Source organism: Carettochelys insculpta, chromosome 21 (assembly GCF_033958435.1).
Source record: "Carettochelys insculpta isolate YL-2023 chromosome 21, ASM3395843v1, whole genome shotgun sequence".
Lineage (NCBI taxonomy): Eukaryota > Metazoa > Chordata > Testudines > Carettochelyidae > Carettochelys > Carettochelys insculpta.
In genome coordinates, this window is record NC_134157.1 from 1350874 (window position 1) to 1373393 (window position 22520).

The 22520-nt window shown below is 61.1% G+C and overlaps 1 protein-coding gene across 3 annotated transcripts in view; it reads right to left on the reverse strand.

The window, feature by feature from the left end:
• Positions 1-444: 444 nt before the first annotated feature.
• NDOR1 (NADPH dependent diflavin oxidoreductase 1) overlaps positions 445-22520 on the reverse strand; it is a 33069-nt gene continuing 10993 nt past the window's right edge. For 2 of the 3 annotated variants that reach the window (XM_075015442.1, XM_075015441.1), the window contains exons 7-15: positions 21958-22164; positions 20436-20557; positions 17866-18086; positions 16504-16611; positions 15201-15315; positions 14316-14462; positions 12706-12824; positions 9526-9620; positions 445-2168 (exon numbers count right to left, since the gene is read on the reverse strand). In XM_075015442.1, the coding sequence (XP_074871543.1) occupies positions 2024-2168; positions 9526-9620; positions 12706-12824; positions 14316-14462; positions 15201-15315; positions 16504-16611; positions 17866-18086; positions 20436-20557; positions 21958-22164 (1279 nt within the window). In that variant the 3' untranslated portion in view covers positions 445-2023. The remainder of the gene's footprint in view (positions 2169-9525; positions 9621-12705; positions 12825-14315; positions 14463-15200; positions 15316-16503; positions 16612-17865; positions 18087-20435; positions 20558-21957; positions 22165-22520) is intronic. The other variant, XM_075015443.1, reaches the window with a different exon arrangement.

Consider the following 22520-nt stretch of genomic DNA (forward strand, 5'->3'; position numbering starts at 1 on the left):
CTTGGCCTGTCCTTTTCGGTGGCCCACGCAGGCTCCGACAGCTGGGCAGCACCCCTGCTTGTGAGCTTGTCCACACTGCATTGTACTGCTGCAAGTCACATCGCAAAACACTGTGCTGCCATCAGCTACTGCAGATCCACTGGGTCAGTGCTCTGCCCCCATTGTGGAACGCTCCCTAGAGAAATCCCTTCCACATTGCCCAGGGAGTCCAACAGCCACCACGGCCCTTGGTCCAGGTGTGGGGCATCCGGCTTCGCACTCCTGGAAGGTGAAGCCTTGGGCTGAAGGGGCAGGTCCAAGAACGGTCAGCCCTCAGTGCTGCCAGGAGCACGGTGCTGCACGTCCCCGGCCCCAGAAGCTGGCTGGAGTGGCTCCGTGACGCTCCTGCAGCATTTCAAAGCAGCCCCGAGCTCCTGCCCCCCACCCCAGTTGCCTCCCTTGCCACCACCCCAGCCCCCCGTTGTCAGGGCTGAGCGTGACAGACCCACTACAGCTCTCACTCTTCCTCCACGGCAGGCCACATGGCCTGACCATCTCCTTAGACTTGACCTCTGGGTCTTCAGCTCTCTGCTTCATGCCATGACTGCTGTTTGGCGAGATGGGGGAACCTGAGATACCAGCCGCTGCTGATCTTGATGGGTCATCTTGCATGACAGCACCTCTACAATCAACCCCCATGAGGGGCCCACTGGGGTGGAGCACGGGGGAAGGAGCGGCACCCCTCGGAGGGCCTACCAAAGCTGATGGTTAAGACATTGGCTGGTTCTTGGGGTCCCCTCCTAGGAGTATGCCTCTAGAGAGGGAGGTGGGAATGGGAAAGTGATGGGGTTCTGGGCAGAAATGTCCAGTCCCAAGTGGTGTCACCTCCTATCTCAAGAAGGAGAGCTAATGGGTTGGTACTGGTTCCCACGCTGGTATTGGTGGTTGATTCTTCATGGAATAATGGGGGACTGGCTGAAGGAAGGGCTGTTTGTAACAGCAAGCACTCCTTGTTGATACCCTCTGCAAGGGGGTTTTGGGTTCTTCCACAACTCAGCGAGCCTCACAGGAGAGCTTAATTGGTAACTGAGAACTTGGACGCTGTTCCTCAGGGGAAGCCCAGAGATGGCATGGATGAACAGTCTACATGCTGTCTGTGGCTGGGATCTGGGGAAGATGACACGTCAAAGAGGATTTCTTTGAGCTGACCCTTTACTGGAGGACGCTGATCCCAAGGCTGCTTGCTAGAGGACAGGGTGCGTTGGGACTTTTTTTTTTTTTTGGTAGGTGCTGGCGTCTTAGTCCCATGGCAGGGAGAATCCTCTACAGCCCCCACAACAGGAAGTCAGGTCCCCTCATCCCTGGCCTTAGAGGTAACACTGTCCTTCTTTGGGGTCTCTCTTTCTGGTGAATGGGAGTTTTTCCTCCCCTGAAGCTTGGAAGCTGCACCCTGGGCTCTTCAGTCACTAGTGTGCTCTCCAAGCAGCTACCTCGACATACGGGACAGCGGGAGAGGAAATCAGACTCCTCACTCCCTCAAATTTCAGGGAATGCTCCATAAAGAGCAGCTTCGATCCATGTTCCCTGAGCTCCCTGGAACTGCTCTTGCAGCTGGAGCAGCCCTTGCTCTTAGAGGGATGTGAGGCTCTCTGAGGTATGGAGGCTCAGATGGGGACAGGTCGGTGCCAGGTCCAGCAGGGTTTGAGCCCAGCGGATTTGGCCTATCCTGTGTGGGCAAGGCTGCCAAAAAAGAGAGGCCCAGGCAACAGAAGTTGACGAAGGAACACAGCAGGGACCCCAGCGCTGCACAAGTCTGGTAAATAACAATAAAACCAAAACAAGAAGGAACGTGGCCGGAAGTGAGACTAAAAGTGAGCTGTGCGCTGGGGCCGACACCCTGTCACCAACTGTCAGCTGCGCATCCTCAGACTGAAGCGTGAGGCTGAGGCAAAGTGCTGGCAGGTTTATTGGCGCCCAGACACTTCCCCACAGCTACAAGCCCTGGGCTGGGCAGGGCCCTAGCCAGAAGCAGGCAGTCCCGGGCTCATGACCAGGTTTCCATCTGGAAGCGATGGGATCTTCCCAAGGCCGTGAGATACTCCTCAGCTTCTGAGGCGGACAGGCCCCCTTCCAGCTGGAACACGCACTGAAGGGCTTCTGCAACAGCGGCTGGCATCTGCTTAGCATTTCTAGAAGGGAGAAAGGCTCAGCTGTGACTGCAGAGCAGAACACAGGTCAGGCTGCCCACACCAATGCTGCCCGAGCTCTGCTCAGGCCAGGACAGGGCTTTTGCGATGGGCACCCTTTGCTGGCGAAGCTCTCTCCCTGGGGCTACCCCTCTCGGCTCAGGCAGCGGAGACTGCTGCAGAGCTGCTGAAGGGGGCCGGTTTCAGCTGTTAGTGCCCTTCTCTCCCAGGTGGCATGGCAGGGTAGGGCACCTGTCCTCGCTAGCACCAGGGCACGCCACCATAGCTACACTCGAGTCCTTCCTCAGCCCTGCCGTGAGCACACCTCGCTGCAGCCACGTGGTGGCTACTCCCAGCAGGGCTGCACCCGTGCACCACCGCACGCTGCCCATGGGATGTCGCTGGAACAAGGGGCCCAGAGCAACCTGCAGTGGATGTGCGTGCCAGACAAGGGACCCAGCAGGGAGTACACAGCTAAGGGTACTCAGCTGAGGCATGGGTCACGGAGCAGGAGTTCCTGGGCACTAGACTCCTCAGCACACCGGGGCAGCCTGCCCTGCTTTGCACTGCAGGAGGCCTGGGGTGGGAGGCTTCCTTGGATACACAGCTCAAAACAACTCATGGGGCTCCCAAAGCAGCTGGGGTGCTCCCCGGCAATCAGGGCCACTGTCTCACAGCTCAGCTATGAGCTCAAGCACTCCAAAGGAAGGATACGGCCCGCTTCAGTCATGCGCCTCACTAACAACAGCACAACGCCCTGCCCCTTTCATTGCAGCACAGTGGCCTTAAGGGGGCCCGGGGGCTTGTTAGGGTTTTTCCAAGTAGTATCATACGCCTGCATACACATGTTGCTTGGACAGTGATTTTGATCACCAAGGACCCGAGAAGTCGCTGGGTTAGGCTGTACTCCAACAAAACAAAGCAGCACAAATGTAGCACTTTAAAGACTAACAAGATGATTTATTCGGTGATGAGCTTTTGTGGGACTAAGGAATTCTGATCACCAAGGACTTTCGTTAGGTGAGAGATACCCATTGCTACTTAGCAACTGGTGGTGGAATATGAGACCCATGTATCCAGAGCTGCCTGCCACACACCATCCGTTGTGTGCAAAAGAGGGACAGGATAGCAGGCAAGCTTTGGCTTTTTTGAGTCCAGGGCTGCCCGTATAAATAGGCCCTACCAAATTTGTGGTTCATTTTGGTCAACTGCACAGGCATAAAGGCAAAAATGGTAAATTGAATTATTTTGAGATATTTAAATTTTAAATTTCAGTGTTGTAATTATAGAGTTCCTGACCCAAAAGGGATTTGTGTGGGGGCTGTGGTACTAGTACCCTAACTTCTGCGCAGCTCCTGGCAGCAGCATTGCCTTCAGAGCTGGACAGCTGGGCTATGTCTACACTAGCCCCAGACTTCGAAATGGCCACGCAAATGGCCATTTCAAAGTTTACTAATGAAGCGCTGAAATGCATATTCAGCGCTTCATTAGCATGCAGGTGGCCGCCGCACTTCGAAATTGACGCGGCACGCCGCCGCGTGGCTCATCCCAACAGGGCTGCTTTTTGAAAGGACCCCACCTACTTCGAAGTCCCCTTATTCCCATCAGCTCATGGGAATAAGGGGACTTCGAAGTAGGCGGGGTCCTTTCGAAAAAGAGCCCCATGAGGACGAGCCGCGCGGCGGCGTGCCGCGTCAATTTCGAAGTGCCGCGGCCACCTGCATGCTAATGAAGCGCTGAATATGCATTTCAGCGCTTCATTAGTAAACTTCGAAATGGCCATTTGCATAGCCATTTCGAAGTTTGGGGCTAGTGTAGACACGGCCCTGGAGAGCAGCACCTGCTGGCCAGGAACCCAGCACTGAAGGCAGAGCTAGTGCCAGCAGCTGTGCGGAAGGATGGCCTGCTGTGGTATTGCCACCATTACACCTGTGCTGCTAACACCTTTAGAACTGGGCACCTGGCCAACGTTACAACCACTGCTCTCCAGTTGCCCACCTCTGCAGGCAGTGCAGAAGTAAGGGTGGCAATACCCTGACCCTCTTAAAATAATCTTCTGATCCCCCTGCAACTCTTGTTTGGATCAAGACCTCCAGTTTGAGAAATGTTGGCCACCCCCATGAAATCTGTACAGTGTGATGTAAAAGCACAGAAAAGCCACATTTCACTAGAGATTACCAGACTTCCCCGTCCATGACACATTCAGCATGGCTGTGAGTTTGGCAGGCGCCTACCTATAAATTCACGTGGCTGTGGTTAGGCACTTGCATGGATTTTGGCAAACTTCTTACCAGCCTTGGGGCCTGCACCCATTTTCTGACCACCATTCAAGCTGAAAGGCCTCTGGAGCGCCACACGCAGGGAAGCATGGGGCCTGGGACAACCCTCCCAGTGCTTCCCAACTGCACTGCCCCCCTCCTTCTCTCAAGGACTGCTCATGCTCTGCCCTCTGGCCAAAGCCCCCTCCCCCAAGCAATACGAGCCAGGCATATACTGGGGAGTCTGGAGCGGGGCAGGAGCAGGGATTCCCCCCCAGCACTCACTGCAGTGGGTGGAGCTGGAGTGACCCAACAGTCTACTTCACTCTGCCCTGCCACCTTCTTGCAGCCCACTGCTCTCCACTACACCGCGGTGGGGGGTGCTCTCGGCCTCGGAGACATTCTACCTTGAATGAGTCGGTCATCCAGAGAGGGGATACAGACTCGCAGGTCTTAAGCAGAATGTCCATGGGGGCAGAGATTCAGGGAAGCCCCTTGGGGCAGCGCACTGACTCAGGGGTAGCACGTGGTGGTGGTAACGTGCGCCCTTACTCTGAAGCAGTCGCCCTGCGAGCTGGGTGAGCCATGCCACCCTGCAAAGGCAGAGCGATGAGTTAGCAAGAAGGGCATCAGGAGGGAACGTAAAAGACTCATGTCACTGTCTAGAACTGCAGCTGTTTCCTGGACTTACCCAGAGGTCCATCGCCCATGGTGGGAACAGTCCTTTCTGCAGGGGCAATACTTGCCAAGGTCCTTTGCTGGCTTTGAGACACCTCCATTTACAGTCCATGAATCCACTTCTTCGGGCTGTAGCGTGTCAGACCCTGCCATTTGTCTTGTATCTCGCACCATGCTGAATCTAGGCCTGTGCAGCTCTACCAAACTGGTGATCAGTGAAGCTGGTTCAACCCCTTTTAAATGCAGGTTGGAGGGTCTTCTAAAAGTCTGTGGCTGGTTCAAACGGGAGGTAACTCAGGGCAATCCTAGGGCCTGTGTTCTCCAGGTCAGAATGGGTGGTGACAGGTGTGACGATCGATATTCCCAAGTGCACTCTGGGGGCAACCTGTGTGCACAAGCTGCCCTGCAAGGGGTCATTCGAAAACTCCTCATTTGCTTCTCGCTACTGGCTGGTAACAAGTATGTGGCAACACATTGTGGAGCTAGAAGATTCCTCTTGGAGATGTTGCTCACACGGCCTCCAGGCCCAGGGAGTGGTCAGGCCAGTTCCAGGCGCCTCAGCCAGGTGTAAACAAGGTCACTAGGCCACTGCCTGGGAAGTGGCCATCCCTTGGCAGGGAATTGGGCAAGGGTGAAAACCCCACATCTTCTCAGAGAAGCTGTGTAGGACCCCTGTCCACATGGACTGCCCGTCCTGTGCTTCCCAGTGGGTGCGCCTCTCACAGGGAGCACAGGACCATGAAGAGAAGGGGACGGCACACAACGGACTTCCTCCTCTGCGCTCGCTTGCTCGCTCTCTGTGCATGGATTCGCTGCCCCAGCAGGAAGAACGGGAGCAGCCACTGCTCAGAAGAAAGGGCCCTGGCTTATAAAGTTTGGCCAGTGAGAGCTGAGAGTGGAGTCGGTTACGTTAGGCGTTAGCTGCCTTTTGTTGTTGTTTTCCTTGTAACCATTTCTGATGCCTCATTACTTGTATCCACTTAAAATCTGTTTCTTCATAGTGAGAAAACTTGTTCTGTCTAATGCAGTGTTTGAACTGGAACGCTTGGGGAGCACGACTGGTGCTGCTCAGCACTGCTATGAATAAAACGATGGCCCCTCTCAGCTTGTCTTGTGCAGGAGAGGCTGGGTAGTGAGGAAGGAAGTGACAAAGTCCCAAGGTCACCCTGTCATGTAATTCAGGCTGGTCACAGCCGGGGTGTGACAGGCAGGCTACAATGACTTTCCTGCTGGAGCCTGTTTGTGAGCAGTCCCGGGCAGAGGCTGCAGCAGCAGCAGCCCAAATTAGAGGGTAGGAAGGCTCAGCTACTCACGGGTCTAGATTGTATCCTGGGTATGTCTCAACAGGGTTCTCTGCTGGCCCTCCAATTGAGGACTATGTACCAGTGGGGCAGCTACCTGGGGACTGCCAGGCACCATGGAGTAGGGTGATGGTCACTGCAGTGCTCAGACACACAGCCAGGGGTGGCAGGAAGGCAGGGAGTCACAGCTGGGGCTGCCCTCCCTTAGGTGCTGTCAGTGTGTAACGGGCCGTACACGTACGACTCGAGGACCAGGTGGCTGCCCTGCAGATAGGAACATGGGCTAAATGCACCGCAGAAGATGTGTGCGCTCTGGTAGAGCGAACCCTGATCCGGGGAGAGGGAACCCCTGCCAGCGTGTAACATTCTTTAATGCAGGTCACTAACCAGGAAGAGATCTGCTGGGAGGAGACTGAGGGGCCCTTCATTCTGCCTGCCACTGCCAGAACAGCTGGTGTGACTTCCTAAAGGGTTTGGTCCTGTCTGGGTAGCAGGTCAAAGCCCTTTGAATGTCCAAGGTACATAAACTCTGTTCCCTAGGAGAGGCTTCAGGTAAAAAGCGGCAGAGAAATATCCAGACTGACATAGAAAGAAGAGATTCCCTTTGGTAAGAACTCCTGAGGGGTCTCAGCCTGACCTTGTCCTTGTGCAACACCGTACAGAGTGGGTCCACTGTCAGGGCCTGCAGTTCAGACACCCTCCTGGCCGAGGTGATGACCACCAAGAATGCTGTTTTGTAACTTAGAAACAGTAGGGAACAAGAAGTGAGGGGTTTGAAGGGGACCCCCAGAAGCTTTGATAACACCAAATTACATGTAACTAGAACTCTTTACGACTAATTAACACTGTTTGCACCATCTACTCAGGCTACCAGCGATGAGCAAGAGAGAGAGCTCCAGCAACTGACAGTGCAGCGAGAAGGAACTGAGTGGGGGCAGAGCCGGCAGTGCATCTACTGGTCACCATTTTATGTGCCCAGTGTATCTACTGGCACCAAATATTGTGCCAGGAATGCCACAAGAGGTGCCTAATGAAAGCTGAGGATGCCCTGAATCTATATCAGCAACGAAGGGTACCCCTCCGATACTGAATCTACGTATGCTCCTTATATGTCTGTGCCATGTTCGTAGGTAAAGTTATAGATTTTAGCTCTGTAGCTGTATTACCAATGTGTTAGTGCTAAAATTCACAATCGGAGGTGTGATTGCAACCCCAGCCAGGATAACGGACTGAACAAAGGCTCAGACAGCCAATACGCACCTCAGGAATGTGGGACGTCTCTCCTGGAAGGCATCCGATGGTGATGGGCCACAGTAACCCACCTGCATCAGGTGACTTTGGGCTAAGCAAGGGGATGGAAATCAGATGCCCAGACATCCATTCCACATATTACGTATATGTAACAGAGAGGAAGCCGTGCTAGTCTATATACTATCAAAACAAAAAGCAGTCAAGTAGCACTTTAAAGACTAACAAAATAGTTTATTAGGTGAGCTTTCGTGGGACAGACCCACTTCTTCAGACCATAGCCAGACCAGAACAGACTCAATATTTAAGGCACAGAGAACCCAAAAAAAATCAAGGTGGACAAATCAGAAAAAAATATCAAGGTGAACAAATCAGACAGTAGAGGCAAAAGGAGGGGTGGAGTCAAGAATTAGATCTGATATGGCTCTGGCCTGAAGAAGTGGGTCTGTACCACGAAAGCTCATCTAATAAATTATTCTGTTAGTCTTTAAAGTGCTACTTGACTGCTTTCTTGTTTTGATTATGGATATAGTCTGGGGTGAGCTGGCTAGCTCAACAGCCAATGGCAGAGAGCCACAGCAGGCTGCCTGAGTCAGTGATTCTGATTCTCCAGTGCCTGATGGGAAGGAGAAAGGGCTTTTTCCCTCCACAGAAAAAAAACTATAAAATGGGCCTAGCAGTGTCCATCTTGGTTCCCGTTCCTGTTCCACGTTCAGTGCTGACTCCAGCTCACCTGATCTTCAATTCTCCAGTGACTAAGCCCATGTGACCTGGCACCGTACCCTTATGGGATGGACTTTCAGAGACTTTCAAAAAGCAGCATAGAACATCGCCTGCTGCATCAATCACTGCAACTGATGCATGTAAAGTATCGCTTTAAAGTTCTTCTTTCTCACCCTGTTCTTTCTTTCTTTGTTAACACCCCTTTCGATTTTTTGATCTGAAGGACGGATAAGCATGATGATTTGGGTAAGATCCAAGTATACATTGACCGGGGACTGTGGCTGAAGCCTTTGGGGCCCAGAAGAACCTGTGTAGTGTTGGTGAAACAGGTTTAATAACCTCTCACCTAAGTTTGGGGCTGTTGGGCTGGGCTGGTAGAGCAGCTGGGAAATCTGTGGGCTGTGTGGCTTCTGGCTGGCCAGTGGGTCTGGCAGAAGTCTTGTGTGGCTGGTTGGATTTGCCTTAGTGAGAAGAAAATCCCAGCCTGGGGTGTAAGTGGCCCAGTTTCAAGCAAAGATGCTCTGGGTTGATCTCCTTAGCTGTGCCCAGAAACCCAGTCATATTACAGAGGTGGACACGCATTTCTGTAGCTGTGCAGAGAACTCCAGGGGTGTCCCAAGGCAGCTGTACAACGCTGAGCCAGCAACCAGGCTCACGAGTGCACCTGGCTGTGGTGCGGACACTTTGAATTGGATTGGCTCTCCTATGAGGCCAGTAGTTTTGCACTTCTTTGCGAGAGACACCTGGGGGTTCTGTGGGGCTCTGGCTTTCCCCAGGGATCCCAAAGGGCTCCGCACTCACACAGGGAGAAGTGTGCAGGTTGGCTAATGCCAACTGTCTGCTCCCAGCAACTGAACCGGCCTGCCCCTCTCCCTGAGAGCCGGCCAGCTCTGGAATTAGTGGCTGTGCCCATGGCAGGATGCGCCCTGTTGGCTCTGCTAGGGCCTCACCACGTGGCCCACATGGAAGGGAGCGCAGCCCTTAGCTCAGCAGGGCCTCACTCTGCAGGCTAGGGAAGCAGTCGCCTGTCCCCTGCCCCTACCGGAGGCTCTGCTCGTGGGAGGGGTGACGGTGCCCCGATGTAATCTGAGCCCAGCTTCAGCACCCTGCTGTGCCAGGGCAGAGCTGCATCCCCAGCAGCCAGATACTCACCCTGCCAAGTAGACATGAGCGTTGCAGCGGCTCAGCAGGTCCCACACCAGGGCCTTGTTCTCGACAATTCGGTGCTGAACATAAATCTTCTCCTCCTGCAGGGAAACAGAGGCCTGCAGCTCGCAGCCACGTCCAGCTGCCAGCACAGACACCGGCACCAGTGCACCTGGCGCACCGCCGAAGGGAGAACAGGGTTGTGCCTGGCCATTATTTCCAGTGTTCCCCTCCGCCTGGGGCACCCGCATCGCCCAGCACCCCCCTTCCCTCCGCCTGGGGCACCCGCATCGCCCAGCACCCCCCTTCCCTCCGCCTGGGAGCACCCGCATCGCCCAGCACCCCCCTTCCCTCCGCCTGGGGGCACCCGCATCGCCCAGCACCCCCCTTCCTTCCGCCTGGGGCACCCGCATCGCCCAGCACCCCCCTTCCCTCCGCCTGGGGCACCCGCATCGCCCAGCACCCCCCTTCCCTCCGCCTGGGGGCACCCGCATCGCCCAGCACCCCCCTTCCCTCCGCCTGGGGGCACCCGCATCGCCCAGCACCTCCCTTCCCTCCGCCTGGGGGCACCCGCATCGCCCAGCACCCCCCTTCCCTCCGCCTGGGGCACCCGCATCGCCCAGCACCCCCCTTCCCTCTGCCTGGGGCACCCACATCGTCCAGCACCCGCATCGCCCAGCACCCCCCTTCCCTCCGCCTGGGGCACCCGCATCGCCCAGCACCCCCCTTCCCTCCACCTGGGGCACCCGCATCGTCCAGCACCTCCCTTCCCTCCGCCTGGGGCATCCGCATCGTCCAGCACCCCCCTTCCCTCCGCCTGGGGGCACCCGCATCGTCCAACACCCCCCTTCCCTCCGCCTGGGGCACCCGCATCGCCCAGCACCCCCCTTCCCTCCGCCTGGGGGCACCCGCATCGTCCAGCACCCCCCTTCCCTCCGCCTGGGGGCACCCGCATCGCCCAGCACCCCCCTTCCCTCCGCCTGGGGGCACCCGCATCGTCCAACACCCCCCTTCCCTCCGCCTGGGGGCACCCGCATCGTCCAACACCCCCCTTCCCTCCGCCTGGGGCACCCGCATCGCCCAGCACCCCCCTTCCCTCCGCCTGGGGCACCCGCATCGTCCAACACCCCCCTTCCCTCCGCCTGGGGCACCCGCATCGCCCAGCACCTCCCTTCCCTCCGCCTGGGGCATCCGCATCGTCCAGCACCCCCCTTCCCTCCGCCTGGGGGCACCCGCATCGTCCAGCACCTCCCTTCCCTCCGCCTGGGGCACCCGCATCGCCCAGCACCCCCCTTCCCTCCGCCTGGGGCACCCGCATCGCCCAGCACCCCCCTTCCCTCCGCCTGGGGCACCCGCATTGCAGGCACCTTCCCCCAGTGCCGTCCTTTGGTGACACTGGTACACTGGGCCCCGGCTCAGCACGCCACCCTCCCATGCAGGGCAGAAGCTGTCTGCAGTACTGTGTGCCTTCGGGGTCCTGCCCTCAGCCTGGCCTGGGCGCTACTGAGCACAGGGCATGGCTGCAGCTGCTCCCAGCTGCAGGGTGGGCGGGAGGCTCTTACGCCTGCTGGAGAGTAGCTCCTGCCCCGGAGGCCGGCACTCCCATCCCCAGGAGGCCAGAGCCAGGGTGTGGGAAGGCCTCTGGCCGACAGCGGGTTTCTGCACCGGTGTGAGGGCGTGTAACTCCGCGGCTCGGGCGGGTTTCCCAGCCATGCCGCTCGGAGCCAGGAGCAGGCCTGGACTTGTGTGACTGGGAGCTCAGCAAAGCAGTATCCCCAGCCAGCCCACGCCCAGGACGACTGCTGCATGGCCTGAGCGGGACATCCCTGCAGCTGACAGCACCGCACCGCCCCCAGCCGAGGGGTCGCTCCCCTAAGTTCGGAAAGGCCCGGCCGGGTCTCAGCACCTGCTAGCCCAGGGCAGGTGCCACAGGCGAGTGGCAGCAGCGAGGTGCAGGGCCGTGCCCTGGGAGGAGCACGGTGCCATTGCTTAGCTGAGGGGACCCCGCACAGGGACCTCCCCTTGACAGCCCCAGTGCCCACCCTTTCCAAGCCTTCTCTGCATGGGCAGGATGCTCTGAGGCTGCAGGCTGCCCCTCCTTGCCAGCACTACACTCCTCTCTGCCTTGTCCCGGGGACACATTTCCTCGCACGTACAACTGACTTCCAGCTTTGTCCCTCTTAGGCGTCATCCCCCTCCCAGCTGAGCACCCCCGGGACTAACGTGACACTCCCCGTTCCAGCCGTCTGCCTTCCCAGCCTGCAGCAATGAGCTGGCGCTGGCCAGGGGACGCCCTACGACACGATGCCGGGCAGAGGGGTTAAAAAAGGCAGTGACTGAGAAGAGCGTAGGGGCACCACAGTGAGGTATGTGTTTCCCTTGGAGCGGGGCTGGCCCTGCTGAACCGATAGGGAGGGGAGACCAAAGCACCCGACCAGGGACCCCTAAAGGATCCACTGCCACCCAGAGGCCATGCAGCTCTCTGGGAACACACCAAGAGGCTGCACGGCCATTCAGCAGAGGAACAGCTCAACTCGCGGGGAATGCCGGCAGGCAGGCCAGCTCCTTCCACCTCAAGCATGGCAGAAAAACCTACAGGACAGTCAGTGACCTGGCCAGGCCAAGTCCTCTGCAGGTGAGTGGCACCTGCAGCCAGAGAGAGCCCCAGCACTGTGCAAGCAGACAGTGCTTCACACAGCAGGGGGCCCACACAGCCCCCGTCCCGCCTCCTCAGCTCACCCCGACTTTGCCCTCACAAAGAGATCGCTTCCCCAAGGGTGGGAGCAGTGTCTAGCAAAGCACGCTGGCTCTCAGAGAGCCCCACAGTGGCACGGCCCAAGGAGACGGCAGGTCACGGACCCAGGCCTGCAGCACCGCAGCTTAACCGGACTGTACAAAGCACTTACAACCGTCAAAGGCCTTCTCGTACTGCCACGTCTCTCAGGGAAGGGCCAGGAGCAGGGACACGTCCGGGAGTGGGTCTGGTTTGGATGCAAGACCCCAGAGAGAGGCTGCCCCCCCGACCCCTCCTGTGACCTGTGTCTTGCTCCAAGGCACCTGCCAGTTAACAAAGAGCCCTGGTCCGCCTACAGCTGCGGGGAGGGAGCATGTCCTGCCCATCAAACAGCAGCAGAGCTCAGCAAAGCCATCCTGCCTGGAGAGGCTGCGCTCCTTGCACTCACTGACCTGGTCCCTGGAGAAGGCTGTGAAGAGAGTCAGATGTCCGTTCTTCACCAGCTCCTGCCACTCCGCTGCGCAGTAAAAGTCCTTTGATCGCTGGCGGCAGCCGAAAAATAAATAGTTCTCTGCAGAGGAAGCAAGGGCGCCCCGGAGTGAGCGGTCCCACGCCCCGGGGAGGAGCCTTGCAACAGAAGAGCCGCAGGCAGAGGGACGGGCATGACCATCAGGAGCCAACCACAGAGGGCACTGAGCCCGGCCCTGTAGGCCACCTCTGACGCTGCAGGGAAGGCCACAGCAGCAGGCCAACCATGGGGCCGCTCACCCTCACCCAGGCCCCTGGGCTCCAGAGGTCGCACGTGGGGACCTGCGTGGGAACTCCCCGGATTGCTGCTGAGACACAGGCAGCGCTGGCCGCCTGCTGGGTCTGATACGGCCTCACTCGGCCTGCTCTGGGAACCCACCAGCAGCGCCGCCGAGGGGCCAAGGCCAGGACGTCCCCTCCCCGCCAGTGTTCTTCCCCCCCGCCCCGAGGGGCGTCCAAGCCGCCCCTGCGCGGGCAGGGCACTCCCCCAGGCTGGGGGCCTCTCTTCCCACGAGTCCCGCAGGCCAGAGACCTGCCTCACAGGGCCCAAGCACCCCACACCTCATCTCTCCCGCCTGGAGGCCTGGCTGCCACCCCCAGGCTGCCCGTGCAGCTGGCCCCCTTCTAGTGCTTGGACTTCCCCCTCCCCAGCACCCCCCTCCCCTTCCCCTAGGCAACCCTTCCCTCCCAGCACACCCCCCCTCCCCAGACGCCCCCTCACAGCACACCCCTCCCCTTCCCCAACATCCCCCAGCACACCCCTCTCCTTCCCCTAGACACCCCCCTCCCAGCACACACCCCCAACACCCCCCTCCCCAGACGCCCCCTCCCAGCACACCCCTCTCCTTCCCCTAGACACCCCCCTCCCAGCACATTCCTCTCTCAACAACCCCCCAGCACACCCCTCCCCTCCCCTCCCCAGACACCCCCTCGCAGAACACCCCTCCCCTCAACACCCCCCAGACACCCCTTCCCCTCTTCAGACAACCCCCTCACAGCACACCCCTCCCCTCCCCAGACACCCCCCTCCCAGAACACCCCTCCCAACACCCCCCAGCACACCCCTCCCCTCCCCAGACACCCCCTCCCAAAACACCCCTCCCAACACCCCCCAGCACACTCCTCCCCACAACACCCCCCAGACACCCCTTCCCCTCTTCAGACAACCCCCTCACAGCACACCCCTCCTCCAACACCCCCAGGACACCGCTCCCCCCAACAAACCCAGCACACCCCTCCCCCTCCCCAGACACTCCCCTCCCAGCACACCCCTCCCCCTTCTGACACCCCCACCCCAGTACAGCCCTCCCCCTCCTCAGACACCGCCCCCCAGCACACCCCTCCCCAGTACATGCCATCTCCCTCCCCCTTCCCTAGACCCCTCCCCTCGACACCCCCCTCCCCCAGTATACCCCTCTCCATCCCCAAGCACTCCCCTCCCCCCCCGGAGCACCCCCCACCGCACCAGGCACTCCCTTGGCAGAGAGCAGGCCCTGCAGTCTGCTGCAGGAATCGTCCCCAGGGAGCCGCTCACCTCTCCTGCCGCAGGCAATGCGCTCTTGCAGGGCGGCCCTGAAGGGCGCCACCCCCGTGCCAGGGCCAATCATGATGACGGGGGTGTCTGGCTCTGCCGGGAACGTCATCCCTCCCCTCTTCACCCACAGAGGCACCCGGACGTCCCCTGCCAAAGGACCAGGCCGGGCAGTCAGGCCCTGGAACCGCCGCTGCGAGGGCACTGCCTGGGGCCGTTATCCTGCACCATGGGGGAAATGCAGAGTGCACCACGGCCCTGGAGCAGAGGCGCCCGGCGCCCGCGTGTTCGGGGCCTGCAGAGCGCTCGGCCGAGGCGCCCGCGGGTGTCCGACCCCACTGTTCTTCCTTCTCTTTCTGCCACCCAAGGGGCCAAACGGTCCTTGTTCTGCCAGGCGAGCCCTGGATCCCATGGCAGCAGTGCCAGCTCCTCGCACAGACCCAGCCCTGGCGCTGGAGGAGTCGGTATCCCCAAGGATGGCAGCAGCGTGGGAAGGCCAAGCCGCTCTGATACAGGGATGGCTTTCTGGTCTCCCCACCTCCCCGCCGGGGATCCCGGCACGGAGCGGACGGCCCTGCGGCGATGAGCCGGACAAGGAGCGGGCATTTACAGCATCAGTGCTGGACCCGGGAGGCTGGACTCAGCCTGGTTCTGCATGAGAGCTCGGACTGAGAGAGGGGCTCGGGTCCTTAGGACGGGGGCAGGACGTGTGGCCGGTGGAGCTGGCGGTCAGAGGGGGGCAGTGAGCCAAGGGGAGAGCGGGTGGGGTCACGGCTCTGAGTACCTGCACAGCGAGTTTGGCCTCAGCCACGCCCAGCTCTGTGCAGCTCTCTCTGGCGGGGGGGCGAGGGGGGCTGTGGCCGAGGAGCACCCGGAGCGACCCGTTACCTTGCTGAGGGCGGAGGGATGCCAGCCAGGAAGAGCAGAGGCCACGTCGGGGTTTGCTGAGGCGTGTCTTGTACTGCACCACAGCCAGGAGGATCTGGATTCTGTTGGGCAGAGCCTGGGTGCGGAAAGGTGCCCTCTGACACAACGTCCCCAGCCGTTGCAGCCTGGGTGCTGGGCCCTCCACACAGACAGCATGGAAGGTGCAGCCCCGCCCAGCTGGAGATGAGCACAATGGGGCGGGGGGGCGGGGTAGAAGCAGAGGGGACGGGCTCAGCTAAGGAGGCAGGTGATGACTCCCTGGGGCGGCTGGACTCTGCTTGGCAGGCTGGGGCCAGGGCCTGACCGGGAGGCCATTACTGGTCTCCCCACTGGGATGTCCCATCCAGCCTGAAGCCGCCAGTGTGGCAGCAGAACAGGGAACCCTGCCAGCCAAAGCTCTGCTGGGACCCCCGCCTGGCAGCTCCCTGCACGCCAGGAGCACCTTGGATGCAGGGAAGGTCCCCGCAGAGGCCCTCGGGACACAGCTCAAGCAAGGGGACCTGCTGGCCCCAAAGGCAGGAGAACCCTGCCAGCTACCGGACCACTGTTCAGCACTTTCACACCCTCGCTCGCCCCACAGGCCAGGCTCCTTTGCAGGGATCCCTGTGAGCTGGGCGCTTGTGCCCCTGCTAAGGGACTCCAGCAGATGGGCAGAGCGCCCGCGGCCAGCAGCATGTTTCTCTAGTGGTGGTGCACATTCACGCACGCCTCGGGGCGCACAGGAATTATTCCACACGTGGATGGAAAAGATTAGCAGGAACATCGCTTAGTGCCACTGACTGTCCGCGATTTACCCTCCCGCCGGACATGAACCGGGCTGGCAATGCAACAGCACTGTCCCAGCATGGCACCACGTTCCGCACATGGGCACACCCAGTCCAGGTGCCCCCAACTCATCGCCACCTGCTGTCCCCGGCCAGGGGATGTAGCCCTACTGCTACACTCAGTGCCAAGCTCCCGTGAGTGCAAGGGGCGCAGGAGTGAGGATATGGGAACGGCCAGGGCTGGAGGTTGGTGCACAGAAGCAGACACCTCCTCCGGCTGTGGGCGCTGCCAGGCTCTAGGGATGCTAAAGCAGTTAACTGTTTTCACTTGCGGCCTGCTACAGCCATGGGGTCCCACTGCTGGCTGCCACTGGCATCAAGCGGTTAAGCCTCACGCTTACCGATTAACTGGTCAGCCTTCTGACACAGCGAGCCATCAGCCCCAGCCAGCCCAGCCCCAGCCCCCTCAGTGGGAGAACAGGAAGGCCGGGGCTCCTTACCAGCAGGGAGGAGGCGATGGAGAAGGCCCGGGGCTGGATGCGGGGGATGAGGTCCAGCAGGTAGTCAAGCGGGAGAGCACTTGTGGTGTGAGGGAAATCATAGAGGACCTGTGGACACCAAAGAGAGGTGAGAAAGGAGGCCAGGGCCAGGGCGATGGTCTGCGCTTCCCCTGGGACAGGCCTGTGGAGAAGCTCCTGAGGAGCCCAGCAGATGCAGCCCCTCAGCCCCGGTCAATGCTGGTGATGAGGCAGATGGCGCATGGCCAAGCCAGCCCCTGTGCAGCCCTTCCAAAAGGACATGGAGAAAGTGGAGAGGTGCAGACAAGAGCCACAAGAATAAGGGTGAGAAACCTGCCTCGGAGTGACACCGAGCACTTCAACCCGCCCGGGAGCACCTGACGCATCTCACAAAGGCTCTACGCCCACGGCTACCATTCTGTCCACCTGGAAGGCCACCTGGCAGTGGGGCAGCCTGTGGCCATGTCCTTGCACTGCAGCCCCTCCAGAAGAGCCTGGGCTCTGCCCCACCCTGCACACCAGAGCCCGCCCGGAGCACCCAGCCCCGCTCCTTCACAGAGTGCGCACACCAAGCAGAGGGAGCCTGGGCGAGCGGAGAGCTGCCCACTGCTGGCATCTGGGGCTGCCCCAGGCAAACTGTCTACACCACTTAAGGTTCTTCTCCTGCCCTCCCTCTCCCGGTCTCTGCCGCGGGAATCCCCATCTCCCGAGTGGCTGGCCACCCGGGGAGGGAGCTGGGAATTCCAAAGGGAAATCCTGGGTGAAGGAACCAGCAGAGCTGCACATCAAACCGGTCAGGGAGTGCCCAGCCAAGGTGACTTTCAGCCCATCTCCACGGGCAGCAGCTCTGCCCCATGCAGTGCCCAGGGAGGACAGCGTGAGGGCAATGGGAAAGAGCCCTTTGCCCTTCTGTAGGGGTGGGACCTGGGGCGGGATGGCTGCACCGGGGAGGGGAGGGGTAGGAGGGCTGGATAACGATACGCAGCTCAAATATCCAACACGCTCGGACAATCCCACTTTCCCTTTGTTCACACAGCTCTGCCCCTCCCCCATTGCTCCCTGCTACCCCCTTTGCAATGCTCCTTGGCCTCCAAGGCCAGGACTCTGCTGCTGGGTGTTTGGGACCCTGCACCGGAGGCAAACTTCCCTGCGAGGGCCCAGCTGCTGCCAGCAAGGAGAAGGCTGGAGGCCCTCACCAACCCTGGCTGTGCAGTGTCTGTGCCACACTTCCTCTTCCTCTGTCCAGCTTCAGGGAGCAGGGCCAGGCCCAGGCCAAGGCCAAGCAAACGCAAGCACTCCAGGCAGCTCCCCCAGACAGCAGACACTCACAGGCAGCTGTCCTACCTCCAAGGTGGTCCTGCGAGGCCGGTGGCAGTAGCTGTAGAGTTCCTCTTGGCCCTGTGCAGAGCTGAACTCCTGCAGCTTCTCCTGCTCCAGGTCATCCGGCGAGAACCAGGCCAGGAGCTGGAAGAAGGAGCGACGGGGAACACAGGAAATGTCCAGGTAGCACGTGACCAGATGCCGGATGGTGCAGGGCTGCGGCAGGTGGGCGGGAAGAGGGGTTCCTGCACGGGGAGACAGCGAGCTCCTGAGGTTGACGCTGAGCCGGTCAGGGCAGAAAGGCGCATTGCGCGGCTGCTAAGGAGCTCCCTCCCCGCACCTCAGGCTGCCTGAGGCGGCCTTCGTCTCGACAGGCGCCGGGAGGCTCTGCTGGCCAAGTACGTGCAGCGGGCGAGCGGAGCTGCCTCCAGCTGGACAGGTTCAGCTCGTTCGCAGGGAGGCCAAAGCAAAGCACCTGGGCTGCCCCAGCGCCTGGCTCCGCTCCGCTCCAGTCGAGTCAATGCCTCGAAAGGGGCAGAAAAACGGGTGGCTTTGTGCACCGGTACCGGGGCTCTCCGTGCTGGCGTGTGCTGCACTCAGGTGTGTTTGCACGTAGGCACAAACATCTGAGCTCTTGTTCCCACAACCGTAACCCTCGGGCAGCAGGGGCTTTGGATTTCCTGGTGGCCCCTCCCAAAGCGATATGAGGGTGGCACCAGCCCTTGGCGCTTTCCCTCCAGAGAGGTAAATGAGGACTCCATGAGGAGGAATGAAGGGTGGGTCAGAGCTCAGGGAACAAGCTCTGGGTTACGTCTTAACTACCTGAGGTCTTTGGCTGAGGGACTCTCCCCTCCCCACCTGTACTCTGGGGTTTGGCTTCTTTCCTCTGAAGCACTGGGACTGGCCCTGCCTGGAGATGGGGCACTGGGTGGCTGGGCCAGGGCTCTGCACCATCTCTCACTCAGGTGCTTAGCTGGGCCTCTCACCCCTGCAGCGCAGACCAAACCAGCTGGGGCCCTGCCACTCTCACGCAGTCTGCAGCTGCCCTGCACATGCCGAGAACAGGAGTACCAGTCCGGGGGGTGGTGGTGAGTGGGGGGATGGGCTGGGTGCCAGGGATGTGTGGTGGGGCGGGATAGGATGGGCACCCGCGGGGGGTGTGAGCAAGGGGATGGGCTGGGCGCCGGGGGGGGTGAGCTGGGGGATGGGCACCTGCGGGGGGTGTGAGCAAGGGGATGGGCTGGGCGCCGGGGGGGGGTGAGCTGGGGGATGGGCTGGGCGCCGGGGGGAGTGAGCTGGGGGATGGGCTGGGCACCAGGGGGGAAAGAGCAGGGGGATGGGCTGGGCGTCGGGGGAGTGAGCAGGGGGATGGGCTGGGCGCTGGGGGGGGGAAAGAGCAGGGGGATGGGCTGGGCGCCGGGGGAGTGAGCAGGGGGATGGGCTGGGCGCCGGGGGAGTGAGCAGGGGGATGGGCTGGGCACTGGGGGGAGTGAGCGGGGGGATGGGCTGGGCGCCGGGGGGTGAGCGAGTGGGGAGGTGGGCTGGGCGCTGGGGGGATGTGAGCGGGGGATGGGCTGGGCACCGGGGGAGGAGCCGGGGATGGCCTGGGTACTGGGGGAGTGAGCGGGGGGAAGGGCTGGGCACCGGGGGGAGGGGGATATGAGCAGGGGGATGGGCTGGGCACTGGGGGGAGTGAGCTGGGGGATGGGCTGGGCGCCGGGGGGAGTGAGCGGGGGGATGGGCTGGGCACCAGGGGGAGGGGGATATGAGCAGGGGGATGGGCTGGGCGCCGGGGGATGGGCTGGGCACTGGGGCGAGTGAGCTGGGGGATGGGCTGGGCGCCGGGGGGAGGGGGATATGAGCAGGGGGATGGGCTGGGCGCCGGGGGGAGTGAGCTGGAGGATGGGCTGGGCGCCGGGGGATGGGCTGGGCACTGGGGGGAGTGAGCTGGGGGATGGGCTGGGTGCCGGGGGGAGTGAGCGGGGGGAAGGGCTGGGCACCGGGGGGAGGGGGATATGAGCAGGGGGATGGGCTGGGCGCCGGGGGAGTGAGCTGGGGGATGGGCTGGGCGCCGGGGGGAGTGAGCTGGAGGATGGGCTGGGCGCCGGGGGATGGGCTGGGCGCCAGGGGGAGTGAGCGGGGGGAAGGGCTGGGCACCGGGGGGAGGGGGATATGAGCAGGGGGATGGGCTGGGCGCTGGGGGGATGGGCTGGGCGCCGGGGGAGTGAGCTGGGGGATGGGCTGGGCGCCGGGGCAGTGAGCTGGGGGATGGGCTGGGCACTGGGGGGAGTGAGCTGGGGGATGGGCTGGGCGCCAGGGGGAGTGAGCGGGGGGAAGGGCTGGGCACCGGGGGGAGGGGGATATGAGCTGGGGGATGGGCTGGGCGCTGGGGGGATGGGCTGGGCACCGGGGGAGTGAGCTGGGGGATGGGCTGGGCGCCGGGGAGAGTGAGCGGGGGGATGGGCTGGGCGCCGGGGGATGGGCTGGCCTCCCAGCCCTGCAGTACGCTCCCAGGCTCCAGCAGTGCAGGAAGCAGGGCCCGGAGCCGGAACAGAGCCGCGACAGGAGGGAACGGAGCAGCCGTTCGGCCGTACCGGGCTCAGAGGGCTTCAGCACGAAGCGTCTGTCCGGATCCAGACACAGGAGCTGGCAGAACTGCTGCACGTCCTGCGGGGCGTTCTGGGGCTGGATCATCACCACGTCTCCCGCAGCGTACCTGCAGGGCGCACAGCACGCGTGCCAGCTGAGCCCAGCCCTGGGCGCCACCGCAGCCCGCTCCTCCCACACAGCCGACAGGTGCCAAGGCTGCTGAGAGGGAGGGGTCTGGAAGGGGGATTGCCGAGCACCGGGAGCAAGGCAGACGCCTCTTCCTCGCTGCAGGCCCCTCCCACGCGTGGAGTCACTCTGCCGACCTCGCTGCTTCCTTCACTGCCACCCCCCAGGGGAACCCTACTGAGCGCACTCCCCGCCCCGCGCCAGCTGGCAGCGCCGTCCCAGTGCCCACTGCTACTCCGTAACGCTTGTGCTCCATGCGGAGCACAGGGCAGCTGCACGTCTCCTCCGCTTCACTCTGTCCGGGGACAGAACTTCTAGCTGGCTCCAGGAGCGCCCCAGCTGTTGTCCTTCAGTCTCAGCAGACCCTCTCCACGTTGCCCGAGGTCGTCCTCTGGTGCCTTTTCTTCGCAGGTTCCGTGTGAGAGCTCGACAGGCTCTGCTGGGTGGTGGTTTTCTGAGCATGTGGCCCAGCCACCCCCACTTCCTTCTCTTGATTTGAACATCAGGTGGTTCTTGTCCTGCTCTCTTCTGAAGCTCCTCACTTGTGCCCAAGTCTTCCCTTGGACGTGAAGGTTGAACCTCTGGCAGCTGCGTATGAACGTCTGTCGCTTGTGATTTGAAGCCTTTTTCGTGCGCCAGGTCTTGCATCCGTACGAGAGCCCACTCTGCACGCGTGCGCTGAAGAGCCGCCGTTTCATCTACGCAGATGTTACTTGTGAACTTCCTAAGGGACAGCTGTTGTGTTCCCTATGCTGGCACTGATGTCCTTATCTGTGCCTCCATCTATGCTCATAATACTGCCCAGGCAGGTGAACTGTTCCCCATCCCAGTTCCCAGCTAGGGCCAAAATACAGCCCAGTCTTCCATGAGCTCCCCTGAGTAGGGAGCCAGCCCAGGACGGGCTAAGCAGCTGGAGAGCAGATGCCCCCAGGACCCAACAACATGGAGTCCATGTGGTCTTGCCTGGGGGCACATCTCCCCACCCCCACGTGGGATGAGGCCGGCTCCCTTCCCAGGAAATGCTGCCTGGGGCCTTGCTCAGTGGCAGGGAATCTGACTGGTGGGCCCACCGTTGCACAGGTGGACAGTCTGATAATGGGACAGGAAGAAGTGCAGAAAGCCAAACCCTGGGAGCCCTGTACAGACTGCTCAGCGGCCGAGCACGGCGTGTCTGCTCCAGCCAGCAAAGAGCCCGAGAAAGGAAACCTGCCTCGCGAAGGCAGTGCTCCAGCAGAGACAGAGACTGGCTGAGGTCAGGGGTCACTGCCACAGCAAAACACCTCCCAAAGAGCGGCAGTGGCAGGCATCCCTAGAAACCCAGTGGGTCTTGGGGTGACTCACTCAATCCCAGAGCCTGTGACATCAAACTCAATGAGCCGGACGTCCTGGAAGTGCGATTCCGCCGTCACCCTCTGGTTGGACACCATCTGGGCAATGAAGGGGCACTGCTCAGAGGGGGCCCGCCCGGCTGCCCCCGGCCAGAGCCGCTCCCCCTCTTGGCCACGGGAACACTCGTCCAGGAAGTGCAAAGTGAACTTGGAGGGTAAGCTGCAGGGAAGAGTAAAGTGCAGTCACTCCCAAGGCCTGCAGCACGGCCCCTGGACCACCTGCTGCCCACGCCCACACCACCACCAGGAGCCAGCTGCTAGCTCTGCAACAGGAGCACAGGCTGGAGGACACGGGCTCCTGGAAGTTACCATGCAGAATGAGAAGCCACACAGAGCTGGTGCCTTCTAGCAGCTTTTCTTACCTGCTGGAACCTGAATCTAAACCTAAGCCTCCCTGGCGTGCTGATGGTTCCCCTGATAAAGCACTCTCCGAGCCCTGTTCTTAGGCAAGACGCCTTAGCTACAGTAGAACCTGGCTCATCTGAGCCTCGGTTACCCTGATCTCTGTATTAAGCG